Source organism: Erpetoichthys calabaricus, chromosome 6 (genome assembly GCF_900747795.2).
Source record: "Erpetoichthys calabaricus chromosome 6, fErpCal1.3, whole genome shotgun sequence".
NCBI classification, from domain to species: domain Eukaryota; kingdom Metazoa; phylum Chordata; class Cladistia; order Polypteriformes; family Polypteridae; genus Erpetoichthys; species Erpetoichthys calabaricus.
In genome coordinates, this window is record NC_041399.2 from 133,864,184 (window position 1) to 133,886,961 (window position 22,778).

Here is a 22,778-nt window from a genome sequence, read left to right on the forward strand (position 1 = left end):
GTCCAGTTAGCAGCAACTCTGGAGACAAACATCTAGGGGACCATGGACAACTATAACAGATAAAAGACAAACAAGTCGGGCACAGCAACAGTCCTGGAGACCTTGGCCAACTGGCCACCCGACCCCTCCCTGGGGATTTTGCAGTAGAGGTTATGCTAAGATGTCCGATGCAAAGAGTCTGTCATTAGATTAGACAATTCCAAGTATCTCAGATGACTTTTCCATGGGGGAAAAGTGACAGACACACACACTAGCCTGCAACTCTTGTGGTGGCAGCACAACTAATCTCCTACTTTGAAATAGCACTGCACATTTTTGAAAAATGGCTTGTCCACTGGGTTATCTGCTTGTCTCAAGATGACTGGAGGTGTTGTCACACTAGGAGACTAGGAATTGTGGGTGTGACTTTTCACAGTTCCAGGTCTCCTATTATATCACGAAACCAAGATCACCTGATTTTAGCAGCTAATCAACAGTAACTTCAGCAGTTAACCTGGTAAGTCAATCACTGGCACTTCAAAAAAAGACCAATGTGCGCAGGACTCCAAATTCCAGTGGGCATCTCCTTTGTGCAGTCTTAACACTCACAATTTCCTTTGAATTTAGATGGACTGTACTTCAACATGTTGGGGTTGTTAGCCATCAGATTCTTCTACACACAAGCTCACCATACAACTGGAGGCTCATTTGGAGAAAATCCACATTTTTGTACCAACCCTTTTTATTTTTTTTTAATTTTAAAATTGGACTCCTTGCCTAACTAAGTGATCTGTTATTTCCTAGTTTGTGTTTTGGGGTCAACAAAGACCTTACAAGTGTGTCAATACATTTTCACTTTTTATTTATGTTCATCCCCATTGACGAATTAGTGGGTTTTACGTTGAAGCAGTTGCAGCCTTTTATTTAGTGCTGTGTGCCCAAGTGTCTGCTTTGCTTGTTTTTGGCACTATTAGGATACAATGAAGGAAGCAAACTACAAAGGAAAAATAGGAAAAAAGTTGATCATTTACTGTAAAGATAGAAAAAAAATTCTAAATGTCAATGTAAAAATCATACTAGCATGTTTTTTCTGAATTTAGAAGAGAAAAAGATTATTCATTCTAAATTATCACAGATTGTGAATCTGGTTGGAATAAAAACCTGCAGCCATAGGGTGTCCCCAGGACCAGGTTTGGGAACCACAGGTTTAGGGCTTTGCTTATATGTTGGCTGAATGTGGCTGCTGGTTTGCATATCACTGCCATTGTTGGTTACAGTATCTGCAATAAGTCACCTAAGTCATGCATATACTTTATTTTGTTGATGTGTTGACCATATGTATCCACATAAAACCCAAAAGTTCCATACATTACTAACAGCAAGACCCTAGAGACTTTCTGAGGAGGAGAAAATATAAGTAATGTATTGAAAAATAATGGGGGGGGGGAGAAACCAAGAGTAATGGAGGTTAATTTATGGCCCTGAATATTAACCCCACAAGCCTTCCCAGCCTCTAAGCAGCTAATTAATGCAAAATACTCATTTCAAATTTATAATACATAAATGCCTTATGTATTTAAAATATTGATTGATGTTTTGCCACCCTTAAAAGAAATCAATGAGACAAAAAGTTAATTTCCAATTTATTTTACACTGCAAAAAAAAAAAAAAAAAAAAAAAATGGAGGCGCAAAAAAAAAAAAAAAAAAATCAAATAGATGTTTACAATGTCCCCTCTCTTACCCCACCCTCCCCTCCCTTGTGTACAGAGTCAGTCATCTTCTGAAGTCGGCAACCACACGGTCTATCCACCACTGCAAGAAAGCAAATTACACAATGTTACTCAAATGGAAACCTGCAGGACAATTGAGAATGCAAACATTCATTTTCCAATCCCACCCACTCCAGAGGAGATACATAGTGTCCTCTTCACAGCAGACTCTGGTCCCCAATTCAGCACACACCAGTTTACATTTATTAACCTGCTTAGCTTTAGGAACAAACTGGAATTCCTCAAAGCAACATTCCAGTTGGGACAAAAAGAGGAGGGGCCAGGATTATACCCAACAGCTCAGGGGGCTGTTGGGCAGCAGCACAAGACGCTGCATCCCTGAACTGCCCCAAACACACATCTCTCTCTCGCACAAACACAGATCATCTTCTAAAATGTTAGTTACAGTGATCCCACGTCTATCGCGGAAGTTATGTTCCAGACCCATCAGCGATATTTTTTTTTTTATATATTAGTTTAAGCCTTGAAATATCCCTCCCCCACACTAAACAGATGTAAACTTATTAAAACACTTTGTAAACACATGTGGATGTCGGGCAAAGGATATGAGTAATTTTTTTTTTTTTTTTTAAAAAGATCTTGGCAGGGAGACAAGACGTGATCTTCTCGGAAGACATTTTAACGTCACGCAAGACAAAGCAGTGAGACAGAAGGACAGCTGCTGTACAGGCTTTTAAATGATCAATGTGCAGAGCGACAAGCAGAACACGCACCTTGGCAGAAGCAGCACAAAGCCAGTAAAGCTGATCAGTCAGCTTCTTAGCGTGCATTCAGCACCCCCCCCCCCCCCTTCACAACACGAGCGGGAGAGATGCGAAGTGGCAAGAGCGTAGTGCGCCTCCAGGGGGGGTTGAGCGAAGCGATTGAGACCTGATCATCTCAGAGAGACATTGACGACACAGGTCGCGAGACTAGACGTTATAACCTTAGGAAGCAAAACCCATGAGACGGTGACTTTTGCACGTCATGCCCTACTTGAAAACAATTTAAAACAAATTCACTGACATCTAACGTAGCACTTGTTGTAATGCTTTTGGCAGACACTTCAGGTGCTTCCAGCTCTTAAAACGACGACAAGCAGAACACTGAGCTTGCCAGCTGCAGCAAGCCAGCAGATGATCCGAGCATATCTCCTTAGCGTGCGTTCAGCCCTCACCCCACACAATCACCACCCCCCATGCTAGCCGCAGAGACACGGAGTGGCAAAAGGACAGCTGCTGTACATGCTTTTAAATGATTGACACAAAGCACGACAATCAGAACACGCAGCTGGCCAGCAGCTGAACCGATCACATCAGACCCCCATTGAGTTCAGACCCCCCCCCCCCCCAATACAAGCAGCGTTATAAGTCCTGCGAGAAAGATTTAACCATGCCCTGGGCAGGAAATAAAGGACAAATATTGTTTTTACAAAAAGCTTTAAAAGTACACATGAAAATGCATATGTAACAATCCCAATGAAAACAATCTCTTTAAATTGTTTGTCTGGTAAACCAAACCCGGGGGAGGGCGAGCGAAGCCCCCTAGTAGTAATAAATCTGCAATGTAGCGGGAGCACGGTAGCTGAACTGCAATATAGTGGGGATCACTGCAATACCAAATTAGTAGAAGCTTTTAATGCACACTTTTAATCCATTACAATTTAGAGAGCTTCACTTTTTGTTCATGCAGCAATTTACTAAGATATGAAAGCACAGCATCTTTTTCTGAAGAAATCTAGGAGTAGGGAGATGTTTGTACAACTCAATCCACTGCTGAAAAAAAAAAAAAAAGGGATACTTACACAATGATGTTGTTGATGGGGATATGGATGAGTTTCACAAAGAATCCAATGAATCCCATAATAGCAAAACCAATAGCGGTTGCCATTGCAATCTTCTGGAATTCTGCACCAAAAAGTAAACGATTAAATTTACAGAGAATTCAAGTGTGACAAATTCTATGATCATAAAATAATTTATAAAAATTACTACAGCCAAGTCATTTGCAAAACAAACAATTAAGATCACCATTTAGAAAATCCAAGGTAATTTAATAATCATTAGATCTTTGATCATTTAAGTGTTTAAACAAGATTATACAAAGTTTGAAACTTGGTGTTACTTCTGGTCGGGTTTTTTTTCTGTCCCCTTCCCCACAAAAGGTCTCGGCTCAGGAGTTGGAAAATTCATGACACATTAATCTAACCACCATGCCATGTGGACTAAAGATGACATCATGCTACAGTTAAAGTAGAACATTTGGGCAACAGGCACTCAAGTAGGTTTATTGAAACAAGACTAACAGTTGTGATTTGAAGCGACCAAAATCACTAACGAGTGATGGAATGTTGCTGCCAATACTCCTGGTTAATACGGTTTATAAAATTCACATTAACCTTGCACTTTTTGCATTTCTTTCACTTTCTCTTACTGTATATACAGAAAATGGATGCAACCACTTACTTTTGTATTGAATAGGATTTTTTTTTTTTTTTTTTTTAAACTTTGCCTTGACCGAGTTCACAGCCACGGACAACGGATTTGAATCTTGCATTCACTGGATGAAACGGACTGTCCTGTCCCGCTTGATTTGTGATCATTTTTCTTTGTATTATGGAAATCTAGGAATATTCAGTCCTTTTAATCAAAATAAATATACTGGATCTCTGTTGAATCCTTCTACACATACTTCAGCGGGAGACATGAAATGATATTCACACCCACCAGACTTGCAGTAATAAGGCGATCACACCTGTAATACTCATGGTCACATGTTGGAAACTCCAAATAGAGGTAATTTGTTTTTGTGCACCCTATATCATCTTTTTAATTGGATCAATCTCTCCCCAGGTAGCATCACTGTTTCAACTAGATTCTTGCTTCCCCACCACCTTGTCACACACCTCGTCACACTTGCTTCCCCACCACCACCACTGTGCTGCTGAAATGGGCTCTGCTATGGTCAGATAACTTGGCTTTGTTATGTCAAACTACTCTTGTGATAAACTCCTGCATATTTAACAGTTTGTTCAGAGCAAATGGTCAGACAGTCCTAAAAGGCACTGGTATATAGAATTATCTACATCGCAGTTCAGGTTGCTGCAACCACCAGGGTGCGAATAGGATGTTTGTATTCCTGAACAAATTCTGCCGCCAATGTCCTACTCAAGGCTTTGGAAAGAACAGTGTCCGAGTCTTAAACTAGTAAAATCTGGTCTCATCTTACATGTTCTCTTGTCACCCAAAAGAAGAATGGGTCTATCCTAAATGATCGGACTGAAATATTAACCCACTTAAGTTCCCTTTCCCAGACACTTGCTCTTCTTGGCATCAAAATCCATATTGACATTCCTACATGTAAACTGAAAAGTGAATTCCTGTTCTTGAACTGTTTTGACTGTGCAACAAGTTTATTTTCCTAACCAATCAAGTGGTCATATATTAGACCTGATCAACACATCTGGCGTATCTGTCACCAAGACTTATAGCAGCGATTTGGGACTCTTGACATTTAAAGGTAACCGGAGTGCGAGGTAAAGAAATGGTGAAAAGTACTGCTTTATGGTCAATTTCTTTCAGAAACTTCACATACCCCTGGTTCCACTATCCTTGCTAGATCCATTTCTGATCCCTCTGTCTTCCCCTATTCCATCTGCACTAGATGGTCTTGGAGACTACTATAACTCAAACCTTTATTCAGCACTAAACAGAGCAACTCCTTTACAACATAAGGAGGTTTTCCTTTATGCATTCAGGTCCATGGTACAACTCAGAATTACAATCTATGAAAGCAGCTGGCCAACATCTTAAGAGAATGTCACGCAAGACCGTGCTCGCTGTGCACCTCCAGGCTTTCTCGGACCATTAATGGGCTTACAGGGATGCACTAGCTGCAGCACAAGCACACATTATGGCAAGATAGAAAGCAAAAATGATAACCCGAAGGGCTTTTTCTCTGTAGTTAAAAGTACTTCAACCTGCATCTAACCCAATTACCTCTGCTACAGAAGTCTGAAAAATTCCTCCACTTTTTCCGTAATAAGATTAAAAATTTAAAATAATTCATAAAATAATTCAACTGACATAAATCCATCATCCATATATTTCCCTGTCTTCCCACCACATCCAGCTATTGTTCCTGAATTTTCACAAGTCACATCTGCATTTGTTAATGGCCTGCTTTGGAAGAGGCCAACTACTTGTGTACTGGACCCATTTCCCCACCACCCTTACATCTTGCCTTCACACCATCATCCTAATACATCAATCACTGGCTTCTGTAACCCCAATTTTTTTTTTTTTTATTATAAAACAAACATGTTGTGGCCTCCTAACTCAGTTACTTAACTTAAGTCTGGATTCAACACAGTTGTGAAACTGCCCTGCTTGGCACCAGCCTCTGGACAAATCACGACATTAATTCTATCAGACTTCAGTACATTTTTGACATTGACCGACGTGAACTACTACTGTCCACAATGGAGAATACTGTTGGCATCTTGGACACTGCCCTGCAGTGGTTCAAGTCCTATCTGACTGATAGGCAAGAGTGTAAGGTTTGGCAACAGAAGATCCAGCTCAGTGCTGCCACTCACACAAGAAGTTCCTTGGGGCTCTGTCTTGGGCCCTCTGCTCTTTATCTATATGCTTCCCCTTGGCCATATTATTCTTTGCTTTGGACTTTATCATTTTTATGCAGATGATACAACACTATATTTCAATGTTAAAACGAGAAACCTCAACTTTCTCAGTTCACAACTTGCCGCAGTGAAATTAAAACCGGGATGGAGCAGAACTCTTTAAATTGCAACAAAACAACTTTTTACAAGTTGGCATTAAGGCACAACTTAAGAAAATGAGCTCCATTTCAAATGCCGAGAAACTTGTCCATGCTTTTATCACATCCAGCATCGATTATTGTAACTCTTACTGGCAAGTGCCCCTTCAAATCTGATTCAGCTCACGAAAGTCCTTAGATGAACCAGCAACAGCTTTGCCTTCCTTGGCTCCCTGTGTCTTATAGGATCAAATTCTATTAACCTACAAAGCTTTAAAATATTCTTGCACCGGACTACATCAGTGACTATCTTTATGCTCCTGCGCGCCGGCTAAGGTCCTTTCATTATAGAAATCTTGTTGTGCCCCTTGCTGACCTGTACTCTATGGGTGGCGGAGCTTTCAGACTTTGGAATGACCTCCCGAAATTAGATTGGTATTGGCATCATTAGAGTCAACCATACTGTCTAAAGGTCTTGTGTGGTAGATCTGAAGAGGAAAAAACTGCTTAGGTATACGGTCATTTTCCCTATCACTGTTCAGCACAACTGTCTCAAATCTTTTGATCACATCAATAACTTCAAGTGAGTGGATCTTGACTGTTAACATTTGCTTTTACTATTGTGTCCCATGAAAATCAAAGTGAGGTGGTGCTGGTTTATTTGAAGCTGGGTCAACAGAAACCCGATCGTAAGCTTCACTTTCAGATTCATCAAAATCACTGTTTCACAGCCAGAAAAAAACAAACAGATTCACTTAGTCCTCACTGCTGGCAAAAGGCTCCTCAACATCATTGCTCACATCACTGTCAACAGCATGCAACACCTGGACTGCTGAAAAACATTTCTTACGAGACGGCATTATGAGGGTAGGAGAAGGTGGTGTGTCTACACCGCTACCCAAGTGATGTTTGGGCCCAACACTTACATAAGACGCACCTATACCACTGCTCGAGTAACTTGGAACTAAGGTTATTAACATTTTTACAGCCCAAGAAATCCTCAGGTCCAACATTTCCACAAGATATATCTATACAGTTGCCCAAGTGACACTCAGGATTAATGGCAAGGAGGTTATTATATAAAAAACCACAAACCTTAAGCTTTCCAGAACAGAGGAGTTAACTTAACCTGACATTCTGCCCTCTTAGTTTTCCTCTGTCCAGCTCTGGAGCACGTGTGCATTATATCACAAATTACATTTTTGTTCAGTCTTTTTTTTTTTTTTAGTATTAAAATTGGTATTTTACTCCAGTTTATCATCATCTTTTATTCTATTTATGCTTTGTATATCATGTATTTACCCATTTTAGTGCTCTATACAGAAAATTTGTATCCAATGTTATATACCCTTCATGCCCTTCCGGAGACACTGAAGCACCTTGAGCATGGGAAAGGCATTGTATAAATAAAATGTATTAAACTGTTACATTTTTGGGAGACTGCATAGAGATGCCACTACTATACATTTGTCAAGAAGGGAGTTTCTCATTCATTTTAAAACTCATCCAGATAGATCCAATTCAGAATCTTCAAATCAAGCACAAATGCCAAAGGAGTATTCATTGTATAAGTATATAAAACCATGTTATGTTAGGTATACAATCACACAAGATGGGAGGACCGTCTTCTAAAAACGCTACATGTGATGCAAAAAGTTTAGGCTTCACAAAGAGCACTAATCCCCCAATGTACTCATTACATAGTGCATCATTTTACAACTATAAATGAAGATGTTGAAATGAAGTTACAGGATGCCTCTTTTTGGCCAACAAGTGTCAGAAAATTCCCCTCTTTCTTTAAGAGTAAACCTATCTGCATCACAGGCTGCGCAACACTGACACCTGGAGTTAAAACAAATGCAGAGATCTTTATTTTTTCTCATATTAAGTTTGCAAAGATGACAGAATAAGCACATAACCAGTTTCATTTCCTAAAGCTAAAAGGGAATATATATACACAACAAAAAAGTGATTATAAATTCAAAATGGTGCCTCATGGGGATCCAACTTCAAAACATCCACAATGCTTGCTATTGGGGAATGCGATTCTATTCTCATGGGACAGAGAATGCTTTGTATTCTTAAAGTCTGTATAATAAAACACTGCTGGTTTTTTGTCTTGAATGTCAATTTTTGCATTAACAACTTGGGTTAAAAGGAGAAGGGGGAATAGCCAAAATAGATATTTAATACAAGAATTATTTTCCAAACAAGGAAATGTTAAATGATGTCCTACAGGGGAGGAATTTCTCAAGTGTATGTGCACTCAAACTCAATTCACCTCAGCATTTTGCTCTCCTATTTAAAAAAAAAAAAAAAAAGGGCATTTCAAAAGGATCCAACCGCTTGGCGAAATCAACACGATTTTTCTGTTACTTTAAGAGAGATTCCACCCCCCAGTTACAAGAGTACCATAACCAGGAAGTGCAACTACCCAGACAGTTTTTCTACACTCCATTTCAGAGTTACATTGATGACAGTCTACATTGGATTTAAAAAGCCAGCCTGAAGAGACACTAAAAAAAAATGGACATATTATATTGTTGCTTACAAAGGTGTAGAGATAAAGTCACACTTCACTACTGACTTTTTTCCATTTTTAGTGCATGCTTCTCATGTATTTTGAGTGACCATTACATTTATAGTGATATTAACTGAATCTGAGTCCTTGACACTAGTTAGAAAGCTGCTATATAACAGTAAGTAGAAACTAATGGACCAGTGCTACCAGGATGGAAACATCTAACACTGAATGGAATTAAGTGGATTTGAGTTGGAGTATATATTAGAGCAGCTGATTAAACCACCATTAGCATGTGCAATTAATACAATAAAAAATTCTGTGAAATAAAGTTTGTTAATTTAATTCCGTTATTTGGACCACACCTCACAGGAGGTTAATGAGGCAGTGCCAAATGAATCAGTCTTAATAGTATTAGCAGGTCACCAGCACTTGATCATTTCCTAGGTTGTTTGATAATCTTCATCCACATACACCAGTAAAACACGTTACTTATAATACAGGATTGTCCAAAAACAGGACAAAATGCTGCACACCAGATTGAATCAAGAACACAACTAATCCTGTATTTATATACACATCATTTCTTATATACACTCTCCAAATTGCAGAGAGCAGTTAAAAAACAATTTGATGATGATTATGGTGATGGACAGGTTGACAGACGAGATTAGACAAGAGTCCCCGTGGACTATGATGTTTGCTGATGACATTGTGATCTGTAGTGATAGTAGGGAGCAGGTGGAGGAGACCCTGGAGAGGTGGAGATATGCTCTGGAGAGGAGAGGAGTGAAGGTCAGTAGGAACAAGACAGAATACATGTGTGTAAATGAGAGGGAGGTCAGTGGAATTGTGAGGATGCAAAGCAGAGTTGGCGAAGGTGGAGGAGTTTAAATACTTGGATCAACAGTACAGAGAAATAGGGATTGTGGAAGAGAGGTGAAAAAAATAAGTGCAGACAGGGTGGAGTGGGTGGAGAAGAGTGTCAGGAGTGATTTGTGACAAACGGGTATCAGCAAGAGTGAACAGGACGGTAGTGAGACCAGCTATGTTATATGGGTTGGAGACGGCGACACTGACCAGAAAGCAGGAGACAGAGCTGGAGGTAGCAGAGTTAAAGATGCTAAGATTTCCACTGGGTGTGACGAGGATGGATAGGATTAGAAATGAGTACATTAGAGGGTCAGCTCAGGTTGGACGATTGGGAGACAAAAGTCAGAGAGGCGAGATTGCGTTGGTTTGGACATGTGCAGAGGAGAGATGCCGAGTATATTGGGAGAAGGATGCCAAGGACAGAGCTGCCAGGGAAGACGAAGGCCTAAGCGAAGGTTTATGGATGTAGTGAGAGAGGACATGCAGGTGGTGGGTGTAAGAGTAAGATGCAGAGGACAGAAAGATACGGAAGATGATGATCCGCTGTGGCAACCCCTAACGAGTGCAGCCGAAAGAAGAAGTTAAAACAATTTATACAAGCAAAGTGAATGAGTTTTATTCCTGTGGCACCATAACGTTCGACAAGCTCTACGTACCCTGCGAGAATGCCCATCAGCATCATTACTGCATTCACACATTGATGGGTGGTTTTAAAAAAAAAAAAAGGTCATATCACGCAGTATATAGCGTAATGTCTAGAATGTCAGTGAGACAACACTGTCCCCGGGGGATATCTGACCTGAAATAGGATGCAGTTACTACACATGTCCAAGGGGATAACAGAGTGCAACTTCTTAATTCATTATACCTCACTCAAACTTCCACCAAAGCAGACATGGTATGGTGTTTGTGGTTATCTACTGTAACCAATATTACATTACATTATACTTTAATCAATAAAACTAGGCATTAACCAATGAAAATTAATCACATTAACATTTCCATTTTTTTGGCCTGAAGGGTAAGGTGCAATTTAAAACCCCTAAATAATCACATCAGGCTATTCTGCATGATCCATAACCCTGGGACATGATAAAAATGCATGGCAGACAAACATTTTTCTTGATCAGAAATTGAGTAGCAACTAATTTTGCAATCAAAGTAAGTGTTCACTTAAAGAAAAAAAATATCCCTACTAGCAGAAACAATGCAAAGGAAATGCATGGTCTGTGACATGTTATATGTAACTAATAGTTACTCGTTACTTATAAAAAAAGTGCATATCTTAAAAAGTAACATTTATCAACACTGGATTCTTGTGAACATTTGCTTTCTGCATCACCCCTTGAACAACCAATGTAAATAAAGTGATGTGCTTAACACTAGAATTACCAGAGCCTACGAAAAAACTCGTAGATCCGGCCCACCTTAAATCGCTTCTTAAAACCTCTCTCACCTCTCCGCCAGCGTCTTTTGTCATCTAAATGTACTGATAAAGACAAGCTGCCAGCAGCCGGCTATTCCATCCCCCCCCAACGACTTAGAACGTAAACAAGCTTTTCCCAGCTAATGCCTTGATTGATTATCTGGGAGTGAAGTGGAGTTTTAAGAGTAGAAATAATAAGATTGTTATTTGGAACACATGCATTTCATATTCGTACAGTAATCTGTGTAAACACATTGTTAAAACAGAAACGGTTTACAATATTCTAGTAGCAAATGACAAAATGTAGGCATAAACTATATAATGTATGAAGCCTGAAGTCCAAATATCAAAGAAACACTTTCACAAAAGGTACAAAAAAAAAGCCACCGCTAAAAAAACCCGTCTTAGTGTGAGACATTGACATGGCTTAACTATCACTGCTTCCGTGGCGTAACAGTATCAGTCGCTGACTGGGAATCAGAAGGTCATGAGTTCGATCCTGCACAACTCCCACTTGAGAAGTGTTCTTATTTTCACTATTTTAGAATAAAATGATACATTTGATTTCAGTCTGTAACAGCCGGTGTAATTTATGATATTTGTAAAGGATAGCTTTATTTTTTTAAAATCCACTTTTCATTGTCTCAGTCGCGTTCAGGATCCATCCCTACCGCCCCCCACCTGACACTGCTGTTTTTACATAAAGACGCGCTAACGTTCTGCAGTGTATCACGCTACATACAACCGCGTGTTTTTTTCCCCCCAGTATTGCCAGTCCCCACGTGTTGCTGTATGCTGTTTCTTTTGTACTCCAGGACATGCAGAGGAAAGCATAGTAAAAAGCAGTAACTTCAGCGCTATATGCAATCATCAGACACTCCCCATCTGATGCGGTTTTCACATAAAGACGCGCTAAAGCTCTGCAGTGTACTTGTGACTGCATTGTCGTACCAATGCTTGCAAACTGAAGTGTCTGCATGCACTTTTCATGGCATTATACGTGTATTTTTTGAGCATGCCCATGTAGCTCAAACACAGGAACATATGTTGATGTAAAAGTATAACAAAACAAGTGCACTTTTATTCAAGACTATAACCGAAGAAAAAAGAAAGTTACAGTAGGTGGAATGCTAAGAACTGCCGATTTCCATTCTGTGCTATATAACTGTTAACATTTGAATCTGATGATTGCATATAGCGCTGTCTGATTTAGTGTGCGCAAGAACATGCAGGTGGCCAGTTGCTGAGTGCTACAACGCACATTTTAAAAAAAGAAAGAAATATGTGACGTTTTGAAGAAATCATTTTATGACGCGAATAGTACCAATCAGAAAACATCGAAGTAATGCAATATTATTTGAAAATGAACAGCGTCAGGTTGGGTGTGAAGTTATACTGGTGCTGTTTGAGTCATATCAGAAGCTGAATAAGCTGAAAAAGCTCCTGTTCTGACTCTAAGTAAAAAAGCATGAATTAAATCAACAGAAATAACCGTGATTGACATTTTAAAGTTAACGATTTACAGTGCATACCAATTTATAAATTCAATGTCCGTTTGAGGGAAAAAAAAAAAAAAAAAAACACTTTCTTCAAAGCTGGGAAACGAACTCGCCTCTCTGTGGCACAGTAAGGCAGTGGTGCTCCAAGTCAGCAAACCATCCTTATAACTTAATTTTTCAAGATCCATAACACACAGACAGACAGAGCACTGCGTAATACAGAGACAGACAGGCAGAGATATACAAATAAACAGGGAAGGCACATGTACTGAAAGAAAAAAAAAAAAAAATCAACATGTGCGTTGTTTCTGCAGCACTGAATAAGCTCACCTGGTCTAACATCACCCCTCCCCCGATCTGACTCTCTAAGTAACAGCGCAAGTACAGACACAAATCAAGTGCATGTGTGTACTGTATAATATTAACAAAAAGAGCAGCTTACTACTGAAAACGGCAAATATAGGAGTGACTGGGGATCGAACCAGGACTCTTGATTACACTTGGTTTGCGTCTGTACTTGCGCTGTTACTTAGAGAGCCAGATCGGGGGAGGGGTGATGTTAGAGCGGGTGAGCTTATTCAGTGCTGCAGAAACAACGCACATGTTGATTTTTTTTTTCTTTCAGTACATGTGCCTTCCCTGTTTGTATATCTCTGCCTGTCTGTCTCTGTATTACGCAGTGCTCTGTCTGTCTGTGTGTTGTGGATCTTGAAAAAAATAAGTTATAAGGACAGTTGTTCATGTTAATTGCAGTCTCAATTGTTAAAAAAATATTTTAAAAGGAGCATCCCACATGAAAATATAACGATCTCATTAACTGACAGTGCATACCAATTTACAAATTTTATGTCCGTTTGAGGTTAAAAAGAAAAAAAAAGTAGTAACACTTTATCCCCAGCGGGGAATTGAACTCATGTTTGTGAGGCAGAGAAAAGCTACTCGGTCTGAGAGGCAAATCTTAGCGCGCTACGCCACGGAAGCTGTTATATGGTGTGTGAAGCTTTTGTGGAAGTGTTTATTTGATCTTAGGAACTCGGGCTTTACACATTCTATAGTTTATGCCTACATTTTGTAACATTTATTACTAAAATATGAAAAAGTTTCTGTTTTAGCAATGTGTTTACACAGATTACTGTAGAAACGGAACACCCATGAAATGCATGTATTCCAAATGACGATCTATTATTTCTATTCTAAAACTCCGGCAGTTCAGTCACTCCCAGGTAATCAAACAAGGCATGAGCTGGGAAAACTTAGTGAACGTTCTGCGACTGTGGGGGGATAGAATAGCCGGCTGTTCGCTGCTCCTCTTAATCGGCACATTTAGAAGACAAAAGAGAGGTGAGAACGGTTTTAAGGTGGGCCGGATCTACAAGTTTTTTTGTAGACTCTGGTAATTCTAGTGTTAAACAACAGGGTGAACAAGTTGTCAGAAAAATCGATGTCTTGCTACTTATCTTCATATAATTTTTTTTATATAAAGGCAGAAATGGCAGATAAAGTGTCAGACTAATTTGTATTGTGATGTGGCTATATATTAAAAAAAAAAAAATTACTTTCAGCCATTATCAGTGTTTCACTGTTCAATGAATTAACTGAAATATTTGAATACTCCTATTCAAGTGATTCATTTTAAATATAACACAGTTTAATAATCAGTTTTTTCTGCTTTCTAGAAACATTAATATGCTTAAAGGAAATAAATTATAGATCTAGTTTTGATTTAAAGTTGTGCAATTCAATAAAACTTAATTGAACAGCAGCCCCAAAAGATAGATATACACACACACCCTGTGGTCTTTGGTTGAGCGCTTACAAAAAATTCCTAGCCAAGGCCAATAGACTCACTGAAGAAGAAAAAACACACCACAGTATTGTGTATATCCACCTATCCTAACAATAAGACACTTTTGAACACCTTTTAACCTTTACCAAGATTAGAAAAGTACAACCTTCATACTAGAGGTAGACTAGGAGCAGAATTTATCAGCAAATCTTGAAAGAATTGGGGAAACAAAAATGGCAAATGTCTGAAATGCAGGATTTTGCTTTATGAACTTTAATGCACCGAGTTTCTCAGACTCAGAAGTCTGTTAATACAGTTATTACGACCCACTACAAAGTGTTGAGCTAGAATAACACTAGGAACAGTTTTTTGCTCTGAGCTAGTGGATAAAGTCATCATGCCGCAAAAAAACTGACTATTTCTGTGCATCTTGCCATAGTATGTTTATTAATGAGGGAGGCAAAACCTTTAACCAAAATACACAATGGTGTTGAAACAAAGCTGTAAAGCCAGTTTCAGAACAAACTGAAACTGAACTATTAGTTGAATCAAGCAACTGGGGGAGAATTGCCCAAAGAAATTTGCATTCCCAATTGGAACACCTGGCTGGGCATTGGTGACTGCTTCAAAACATCACAGAAAGTGCATCTGTACAGCCTTGACATACCTTTCCTATTGTAAATACCAAACTTCAACACAGGTATGCTACACAACGTTTTTCTTGATGAAAACAATATTGGTTTCATTTTTGTGGGTGTAAACAAGGTTATTACATATGTCCCATAAAAGCAAGTCATACTGCATTTCCACACTACTAGTAAGGTATAGTAGACTACCAACTTCATTGGTACAAAATCTGAAAAATAAAAATATACCTTTTCTGTCTGGTTTAGTACAACGTTTCACAAGCCTTATGGAATCCTTCACAAACTGACGACTGGGTTCAACAAACTGCATTACCTGGTCCATGATGATGTTGATGTCTAAAATTAAACACACACACACCAAAATGTTATTTAATATTGCTTTTGGCAAATACTCCAAATACAGTATAAGCAATCTGGGTGGATAGTAAATTTTCTTAAATACAAAATTTCAAATTCAAGCTTAAAAGTACAACTAAATCTGTTACAACAGACCCAACAAAACTCCTCCCCTTAGCCATAAGATACTAAATTTGTTAAATGACTTACAGTATTGATAAAAATGTAAGCATTTGGATTTTTTAAACACGTGGTCACAGACCTGAAAAACGTTAAAGGTTTGAAAATGTAATCGGATTTAAAAAAAAAAAAAAGTAATTCTTTAAAAGTTTGTACGTCATATTGGTTTGTACTAAAATACAAGAAAAGCAAATCTCATTAAATAACTTTAAATTCCTCCCAAACTGTCTTGGTATAACACAGCATGCAACTTAATCACGAAGACGTTAAATGAATTATATTACTAACCCTATTAATGGAGATGTAAATTGTTTTTTCCGACAAGGAGATACGCAGCTACAACTATGCACATGCATTCACATGGTAACGGTGCAGACCAAGTTTAGCCACAAATACAGTACCAGCAATTTAGTCGAGTGTGTAACCAAGTTCTCCGAATGGGTTTCCTGCCGATGTCACACTGGTGGCAACAGAAGACAACACAATAAGTAGACAGTAAAATTTGAAAATCACAACTTTCAGCAATCATATAGAGTTCCCGGGTCTCACGTCGATGGTTTACGTTGTCAAACTGGAGTAGCGGTTACCAGTTTTATCTTGACAAGAACATGCGCTTAGTTTGATTCGCCGCTTGATCACATAATTTAATATCAGCAGATTCTCCAAGTGTGCAAACGGATTTCTTTTGGTGGTCACATTTTCCTCCCAAGTCTCCATGACACGACTATTCAGAAAAAGGGACACTACTGTAGTCTTCATCAATAGAAATGAACGTACTTATCTACGGGAGTGTCCACCGAGACCATCGCTATATGTTCGTGGTTCACCCCAACCTCCCCTTCATAAAATGTATGGTTCAAATGTTTACAAAAGGTATAAAAGCAGCAACATTGTCCCATTCAGTCAGTTTCTAAAAAAAATATCGAAAAAGTAATGGTCATAGTACAACTACAGGAACGCGTGAAAGCATTATGATGTTAACTGCTTTTGAAAAGCATCGTAGTTACAGGGGACAACATTTAGAAGGCTTGTAAATTGGCATATTTCATGATATTATTAAAATAAAATCATAAAATAAAACTCATACTCTGATAAACACTCCATGTAACGTGGCACACACAGCTGAGCCAATGCGACGGGTGTTTACGGCAGACGTACGCAAAAACCCCAACCGGGCAATTATCAATCACTTGAAGTGATTTAGCGACTAACAGACGGACCGGGCGATTACAACCTTTGCCAGACTTTCAAAACACAAGAATCCCGACAGGCAGACTTGTGTAACACATAAACGTAGGATATCAGAGCTGAACCTTCTAAGTGCCACCTCAAATTTCGCAATGTGGAAGCAGAATGAAGAAACAACCAAGCCAACATAAATTAAAATTATGATTCCAACAACACCATCCGTAATATTAGCAAGCCAGAAACACCGATTTACCACCCAGTTCACCACACCGAAAGATGTACAAATTTCGACCGAAAAGCTTTAAAAATCTGCACCCTTAACAGAGGGAAAAATGTAAATACTCCCGTCTAAATATTTAATCACAAAATCTATACCAACTTCAAGCAAATCCGCGGTGAATAACTTTCAACAAGCGTTCCACATTCGTTTATGATTAATACTTACCAGACTTTTAAGAATAACCTCAGGCCTACAGCTTATTCAAACGCTGACTCTACTCTGGAAAATCCACGTCGCCGTCCAAGCGCCTTATAGGCTTATGCTGACGTCGCTTTAGCGGCTCGGTCAACGCGCATGCGCTGACCGTAACGCTACTTATGTGACCTGGAAACAGAAGGATGTAAGCAGTGGGTATTGGACATAGACATATATAGATAGACGCCGCATTCATTGTGTTGCCCAGTCGACACGATACGTCAGCGCGTACGCCATATTGCGAGTGGTAAAAGTGCCATTTAAACTAATACAGGTAAACGTGGAAACCGGGTTTTCTGATGAAAAAACAATAACGTTTAAAACAGTATCGTTTACATACAACAGATTTTGGCGAATCGTTTAAAATGCAATTATTTACATCCATTTATACACTAATAATGACAATTATTAAATAATAATAATAATTATTATTAAATAATTCCTCCCATATAAGTAACATTTCTCTGCCTTCTTCCATCTCCGAAACATTTCTAGACTTTGTCCTATTCTTATGCAACACAGTACTGAAGTATTGGTTAATGCCCTAGTCACCTCACGTATAGATTGCTGTAATGCTATTCTGTCTGGCATCCCACAAAAACTTATCCATCGCTTACAACTTTTTCAAAATTCTGCTGCCAGGATAATAATCTGCTGTTCTAAATCCACTGAACATATTACACGTATTCTCTCTCAACTTCACTGGCTCCCTGTTAACTACAGAATACAATACAAAATACCGCTCTTAACGTTTAAAGCTCTCCATAACCTCACTGATCTCCAACAGACTTACACTCCTCTCGCTCACTCAGATCCTCATCTGCACCTCTACTTTCTGTACCGCACATCAAACTCTGTTCTGTGGGAGCTCGAGCGTCTCTCATTGTGCTCCCCAACTCTGGAATTCTCTTCCCTCTTATATACGTCAGCTCCTCGATTCAATAACACGTTTTAAAACTTATAACCCTCAAAACTTATCTTTTCAAACTGGCATACCAATTGTGAATTTTGCTCTGGTACTGCCAGTTATCTTTGTTTGTCTTTCTTTTAACAGTGAAATGATACACTCAATGACAAAAATAAACAATTTTATTGTATACAAATTGGCTTAATAATTTCTGATAACATTTCACTCATTCCTCTCTCGATATCTCTCTCTCTCACACACACACACACACACACACACACACACAATGTGGTTACTTAAATATCTAAAATCCATGAAACAGAACTGTCTTACATAGCTTTTGTCGTGCGTTGCCACTCTGTCATTTGAGAGTATTCAGTCTGGCAATATGGTGCAGCCTTAGTTTGTGGAAGACAGACACAACTAAAGACATGAGCATAAAATGATGGTCATTAATTTCAAACTGTGTTTCCTCGATGTGCTCCTCGAGAAAAAACGCATCATCTGAACCAATCTCAGCCCGAACAAACTGATTGATCAAAGATACACTGACAGCTTGCCCTAATGTTGACTGTCAGATAACACGCTCTGCTACTTTGACCACCTTGACTGGACCCTCAGACGGAATCATCAAACCTCCTTTGTTTTTTAATGTGAGCAAGTGGTAGCTTTGATCATGTGATGCCAGTACAGCATCTGTTACCAAACTAGCATGGCACACATCACAGGACAGCTTTCTCAAAATCCTGTCTAAGGGCTACCTCCCACTGCTTCCTGAGGTGGATTTCTTTGGGAAACTTTCAAAGTTTGAGAAATGTTAACAGCTAACAACAATCTACATAGTGACTAAATATGTTTAGCCAAAACGTTGTTTGGAGGCTCACTTGAGCACATAAATGCATAGCTTTGCTATCTTAGCCTGGCGTAGCTAAAGTTAAGATTATAAAACGGAACTTTCTAATGGTCAAATATAAACAAAATAATTGTTCAGCTTTACCTATGAAATGTAATCCGTGTGATCTGGTTTGGAGCGTACAGCGGTTTGTACATTCCCAAGCAGCACATGCGTGAGGCATCTTTATCCATTACTTCACTCCACGGCAGTGCCACTCGTAATATGGCGGCGACGTTGACGTACGATGCTGCTGGTCATGAGGCGTCTAGTAATCCTATGTCTATGGTATTGGAAATGAGACTGCATACAAGTTATCAACATCATAAAATACTTACACAGGTACCGAAGAGGGTACAAAGAAAATTCAGAGAAAACTGAAAAATATAAATTCAACACAACATTTGTTCCTAAAACCTAGAAAAGTAAAATCAAACTCCCTAAAATGGAGCTTTATTTTAGAGATGGAAATTCTAGATCTAAATATGCTAATAAATTACGTAATGATCAATTCTTAATAATTTGTAATGACACAAAGAAAATAAACTGTTTGATGAAGATAAGTACCTTCGGAAAATGTAAGATGAATATTTCCATACCTGAAAGAAAAACAACGTATGACGTTGATAAAGGCCTTTACAGGAAATAATTACAAATTGAATTTAAGAAAGTGGTTAATGCAAAAGGACTCAGATATAGTAAAAAATGATTGAAAGAATATAGTACTTCAGCAAAAGGACTCAGATATAGTAAAAAATGATTGAAAGAATATAGTACTTCAGCTGTCAAGTTTTTAAGGAAAAAGATTCACCGGAGAAGGTTTATTTTTTATACGTTAAAACATTAAGTCGTTCATTTCTGATACATTTATTCACCAAATATTTAGTCATATGGCTGCACTTCGTATGACTGAAAATCGCTCTTATGGTTTATAACATAGTGCCAGGGTTTAAATGTTGGCAAAAGTGGAGATGTGTGTTCTGGATCTCGTGAAACTGAACGTAAAAAGACAAAATAAGTCCAGTTTGTGAGAGTGGAAGTTACTGTTATATGAAGGCTGGAGGTTCATTCAAAGTAAGGAAGAAAGAAAGGAAGATTTAACTGGTATTAAGAATCCGAGAAACATGAATTGTAGAGAAAAATGTAAACAAATAAAACAATAATAAAGCAATGGGAAATAGTTACAAATATCATACAAAATAGGTTATTTTCATCGTTTTTATTGTAAGTGGTAATGTGTACTGGTCAAGATAAAACCACAGCTGAAAAAATGAAAATGATTTTCAAGGCAGTTACAATAAATGGTCATTAGACATGCTGTATGTATATGTTTTTTGTAGTGTTACATTTCCAATATTACTGTGCAATGCTACAAGTCTGATTCCAAATGGAGCTTAATTTCCATCCATTTCTTAGTCCTGCTTCAACCAGGTGGCAGGGACGCTGGAGCCAATCCCAACAAGCGCAGGGTAGTAGCAAATTGTAGCAAATACCCAAGAGGTAGTAATCCGTTTCCAGTTTTCTTAAAAAGAGGAAATTAGTCTAATTTTATAAGGCAAAATGGATTTTATGAAGCAATGCTTTAAGTAAGTAAAATGAAAAATTAATATTTAAACATTAAAAGCGTATGCTGGATAAACACAGCTATAGTTAGCTAAAGACGCATATCTTCAAAATGAACATACTGTATATAACAAGCTATAAAAATCATGAAGGAATTGTGTGTGCACTTTATAACCTTACTGATAACTGAAATCACAGATTTTCCTGATCAAATGTTTAGATACCCTCAAATATTTCGCCAGGTATTATAAACCTGAATTGACATAAAAGTTGAGATGACTATGAAGATGTGCCTTTTATGACTATAATTATGTCAAGTGTATAAACAGTTGAATTTCTTAGCTGTTGAGAAAACTTTTGTGTATTTCATCCAGGGCTGCGCTGACTTTGCTGGTTACTGAAGCGTGGGGAAAGCAAAAGAACTGTCAAAGTAGTTCAACTTTTTAAATCAGGAAGGGGATATAAAAAGATAACCTAAGATTTGAAAATGCCAATCAGAAGTGTTCAAAGCCCGATCAAGACATGGAAAATTGGGGCTTCTGTTAATACCAAGTGACAGTCACATAGAACAGTAAAGATTTCAGACACAACTGCCAGGAAATTTGTTCAGGATGCAAATAAAAACTTATAAGCAAATTTACCTGAGATCCAGGCTTCTCTGAAACAAAGTGGTGTGGCTTCTTCAGCATGCACGGTATGGAGGTAATTGAGCAAAAATGGGTTGCCAGAAAAAAATAGCAAAACACTGCTACTCCAATGCCACAAAACAACCCACTTACTATATGGACCTTTGAGACTTTCTGCCAAGAAGTATAGGCAGCTTTACCACCCAAGAAAATAAACGGTCTCACTCACAACTACTGTATTACAAAAGACAGTAGGCTGTCATTGATGGTAAAGGTAGCAATACTCCATATTAAGAACTAAGAATATGCATGTTATTATTTCCTATATAGCTGTGGGTTGTTAAATGATTCCTAATAGATTAATTTAAATCCCATTAAAAAGAAATGTTTTGTCTAATCACTTGTTTTTTCTTAAAAATGGTACACATGTATAAATTCTGCCAGAGGTATATAAACATGAGTATGACTGTATTCCTAATTATCAAAGGGAAAAGAAGAAATGTGCCTTGGTGTGATGATGACTGCAGCATAGCCATCAGAGATAAAAACAGTGCTTTCAGGAAGGTTTAGCAAACACCATTATTGCCAAGTATAATACAAAGAAGTCTAGTGATAGAGAAATATTTAAAAATGGTAAACATAATAACTGAAAAAGTACTGTAGACACATAACAGAAAAGCAGCAGGTCATATTTGTGAAAGAAAAACAGAGCAGTTAATGGATATTATAAAGGATCTTTTTTTTTTAAATTCTAGATTAGAATCGCTGTAATGCATTACATGGCGTGAATCTGCCATGAAGAGCTGGCCAGAAAACTCATATGGCTACTATGATAAGGTATTAAAAATGTATAGCTAAATTGATAAGATAAATCATACCCTTTGGTAATTAGATTAAATTTTGTGGGGTTCATAATGGAAGCAGGTAACCGAGTTAAATAGTAATCGTCTGAGAAATGTAAAGTATCTTGGGATTTGTATTGAAATCCTTTAACAGTACAGAGGAAAGTTTTAAATCATATGTTAAAAATGAAGAATCTTCAATGGAGTGCATTGAGGCTTAAAACTAATGGCAAAAAGTAGGGGTTTATTGGTAGATGCCATGTTTTTACCTTTAGTGTAACATTGTTAAAGGAATGCTCCACATAAAAATTTTTTTTTTCATTTAAATGTTATTTATGATTTTTAATTTTACATTTTCAGGGAGAATTTAGATACCCATTCTCTCAGAACATGTGTTATCTATGGAGACCAACCCTAGACCACAGCAAAATTATAAAAACATCCATTAAAAAAATCTCATTACTCGTGTCACATAATCCACATTGTCAA

The 22,778-nt window shown here is 38.2% G+C and overlaps 1 protein-coding gene across 1 annotated transcript; it reads right to left on the reverse strand.

Moving 5' to 3' along the window:
* Window positions 1-1,675: 1,675 nt before the first annotated feature.
* Window positions 1,676-17,585, reverse strand: sec61g (SEC61 translocon subunit gamma). The gene is made up of 4 exons (XM_028803925.2): window positions 17,430-17,585; window positions 15,509-15,616; window positions 3,554-3,656; window positions 1,676-1,792 (listed from the first exon to the last, which is right to left on the reverse strand). The coding sequence occupies exons 2-4, from the start codon at window positions 15,600-15,602 to the stop codon at window positions 1,783-1,785; spliced, it is 207 nt and encodes a 68-aa protein (XP_028659758.1). The 5' UTR covers window positions 15,603-15,616; window positions 17,430-17,585; the 3' UTR covers window positions 1,676-1,782.
* Window positions 17,586-22,778: the final 5,193 nt, after the last annotated feature.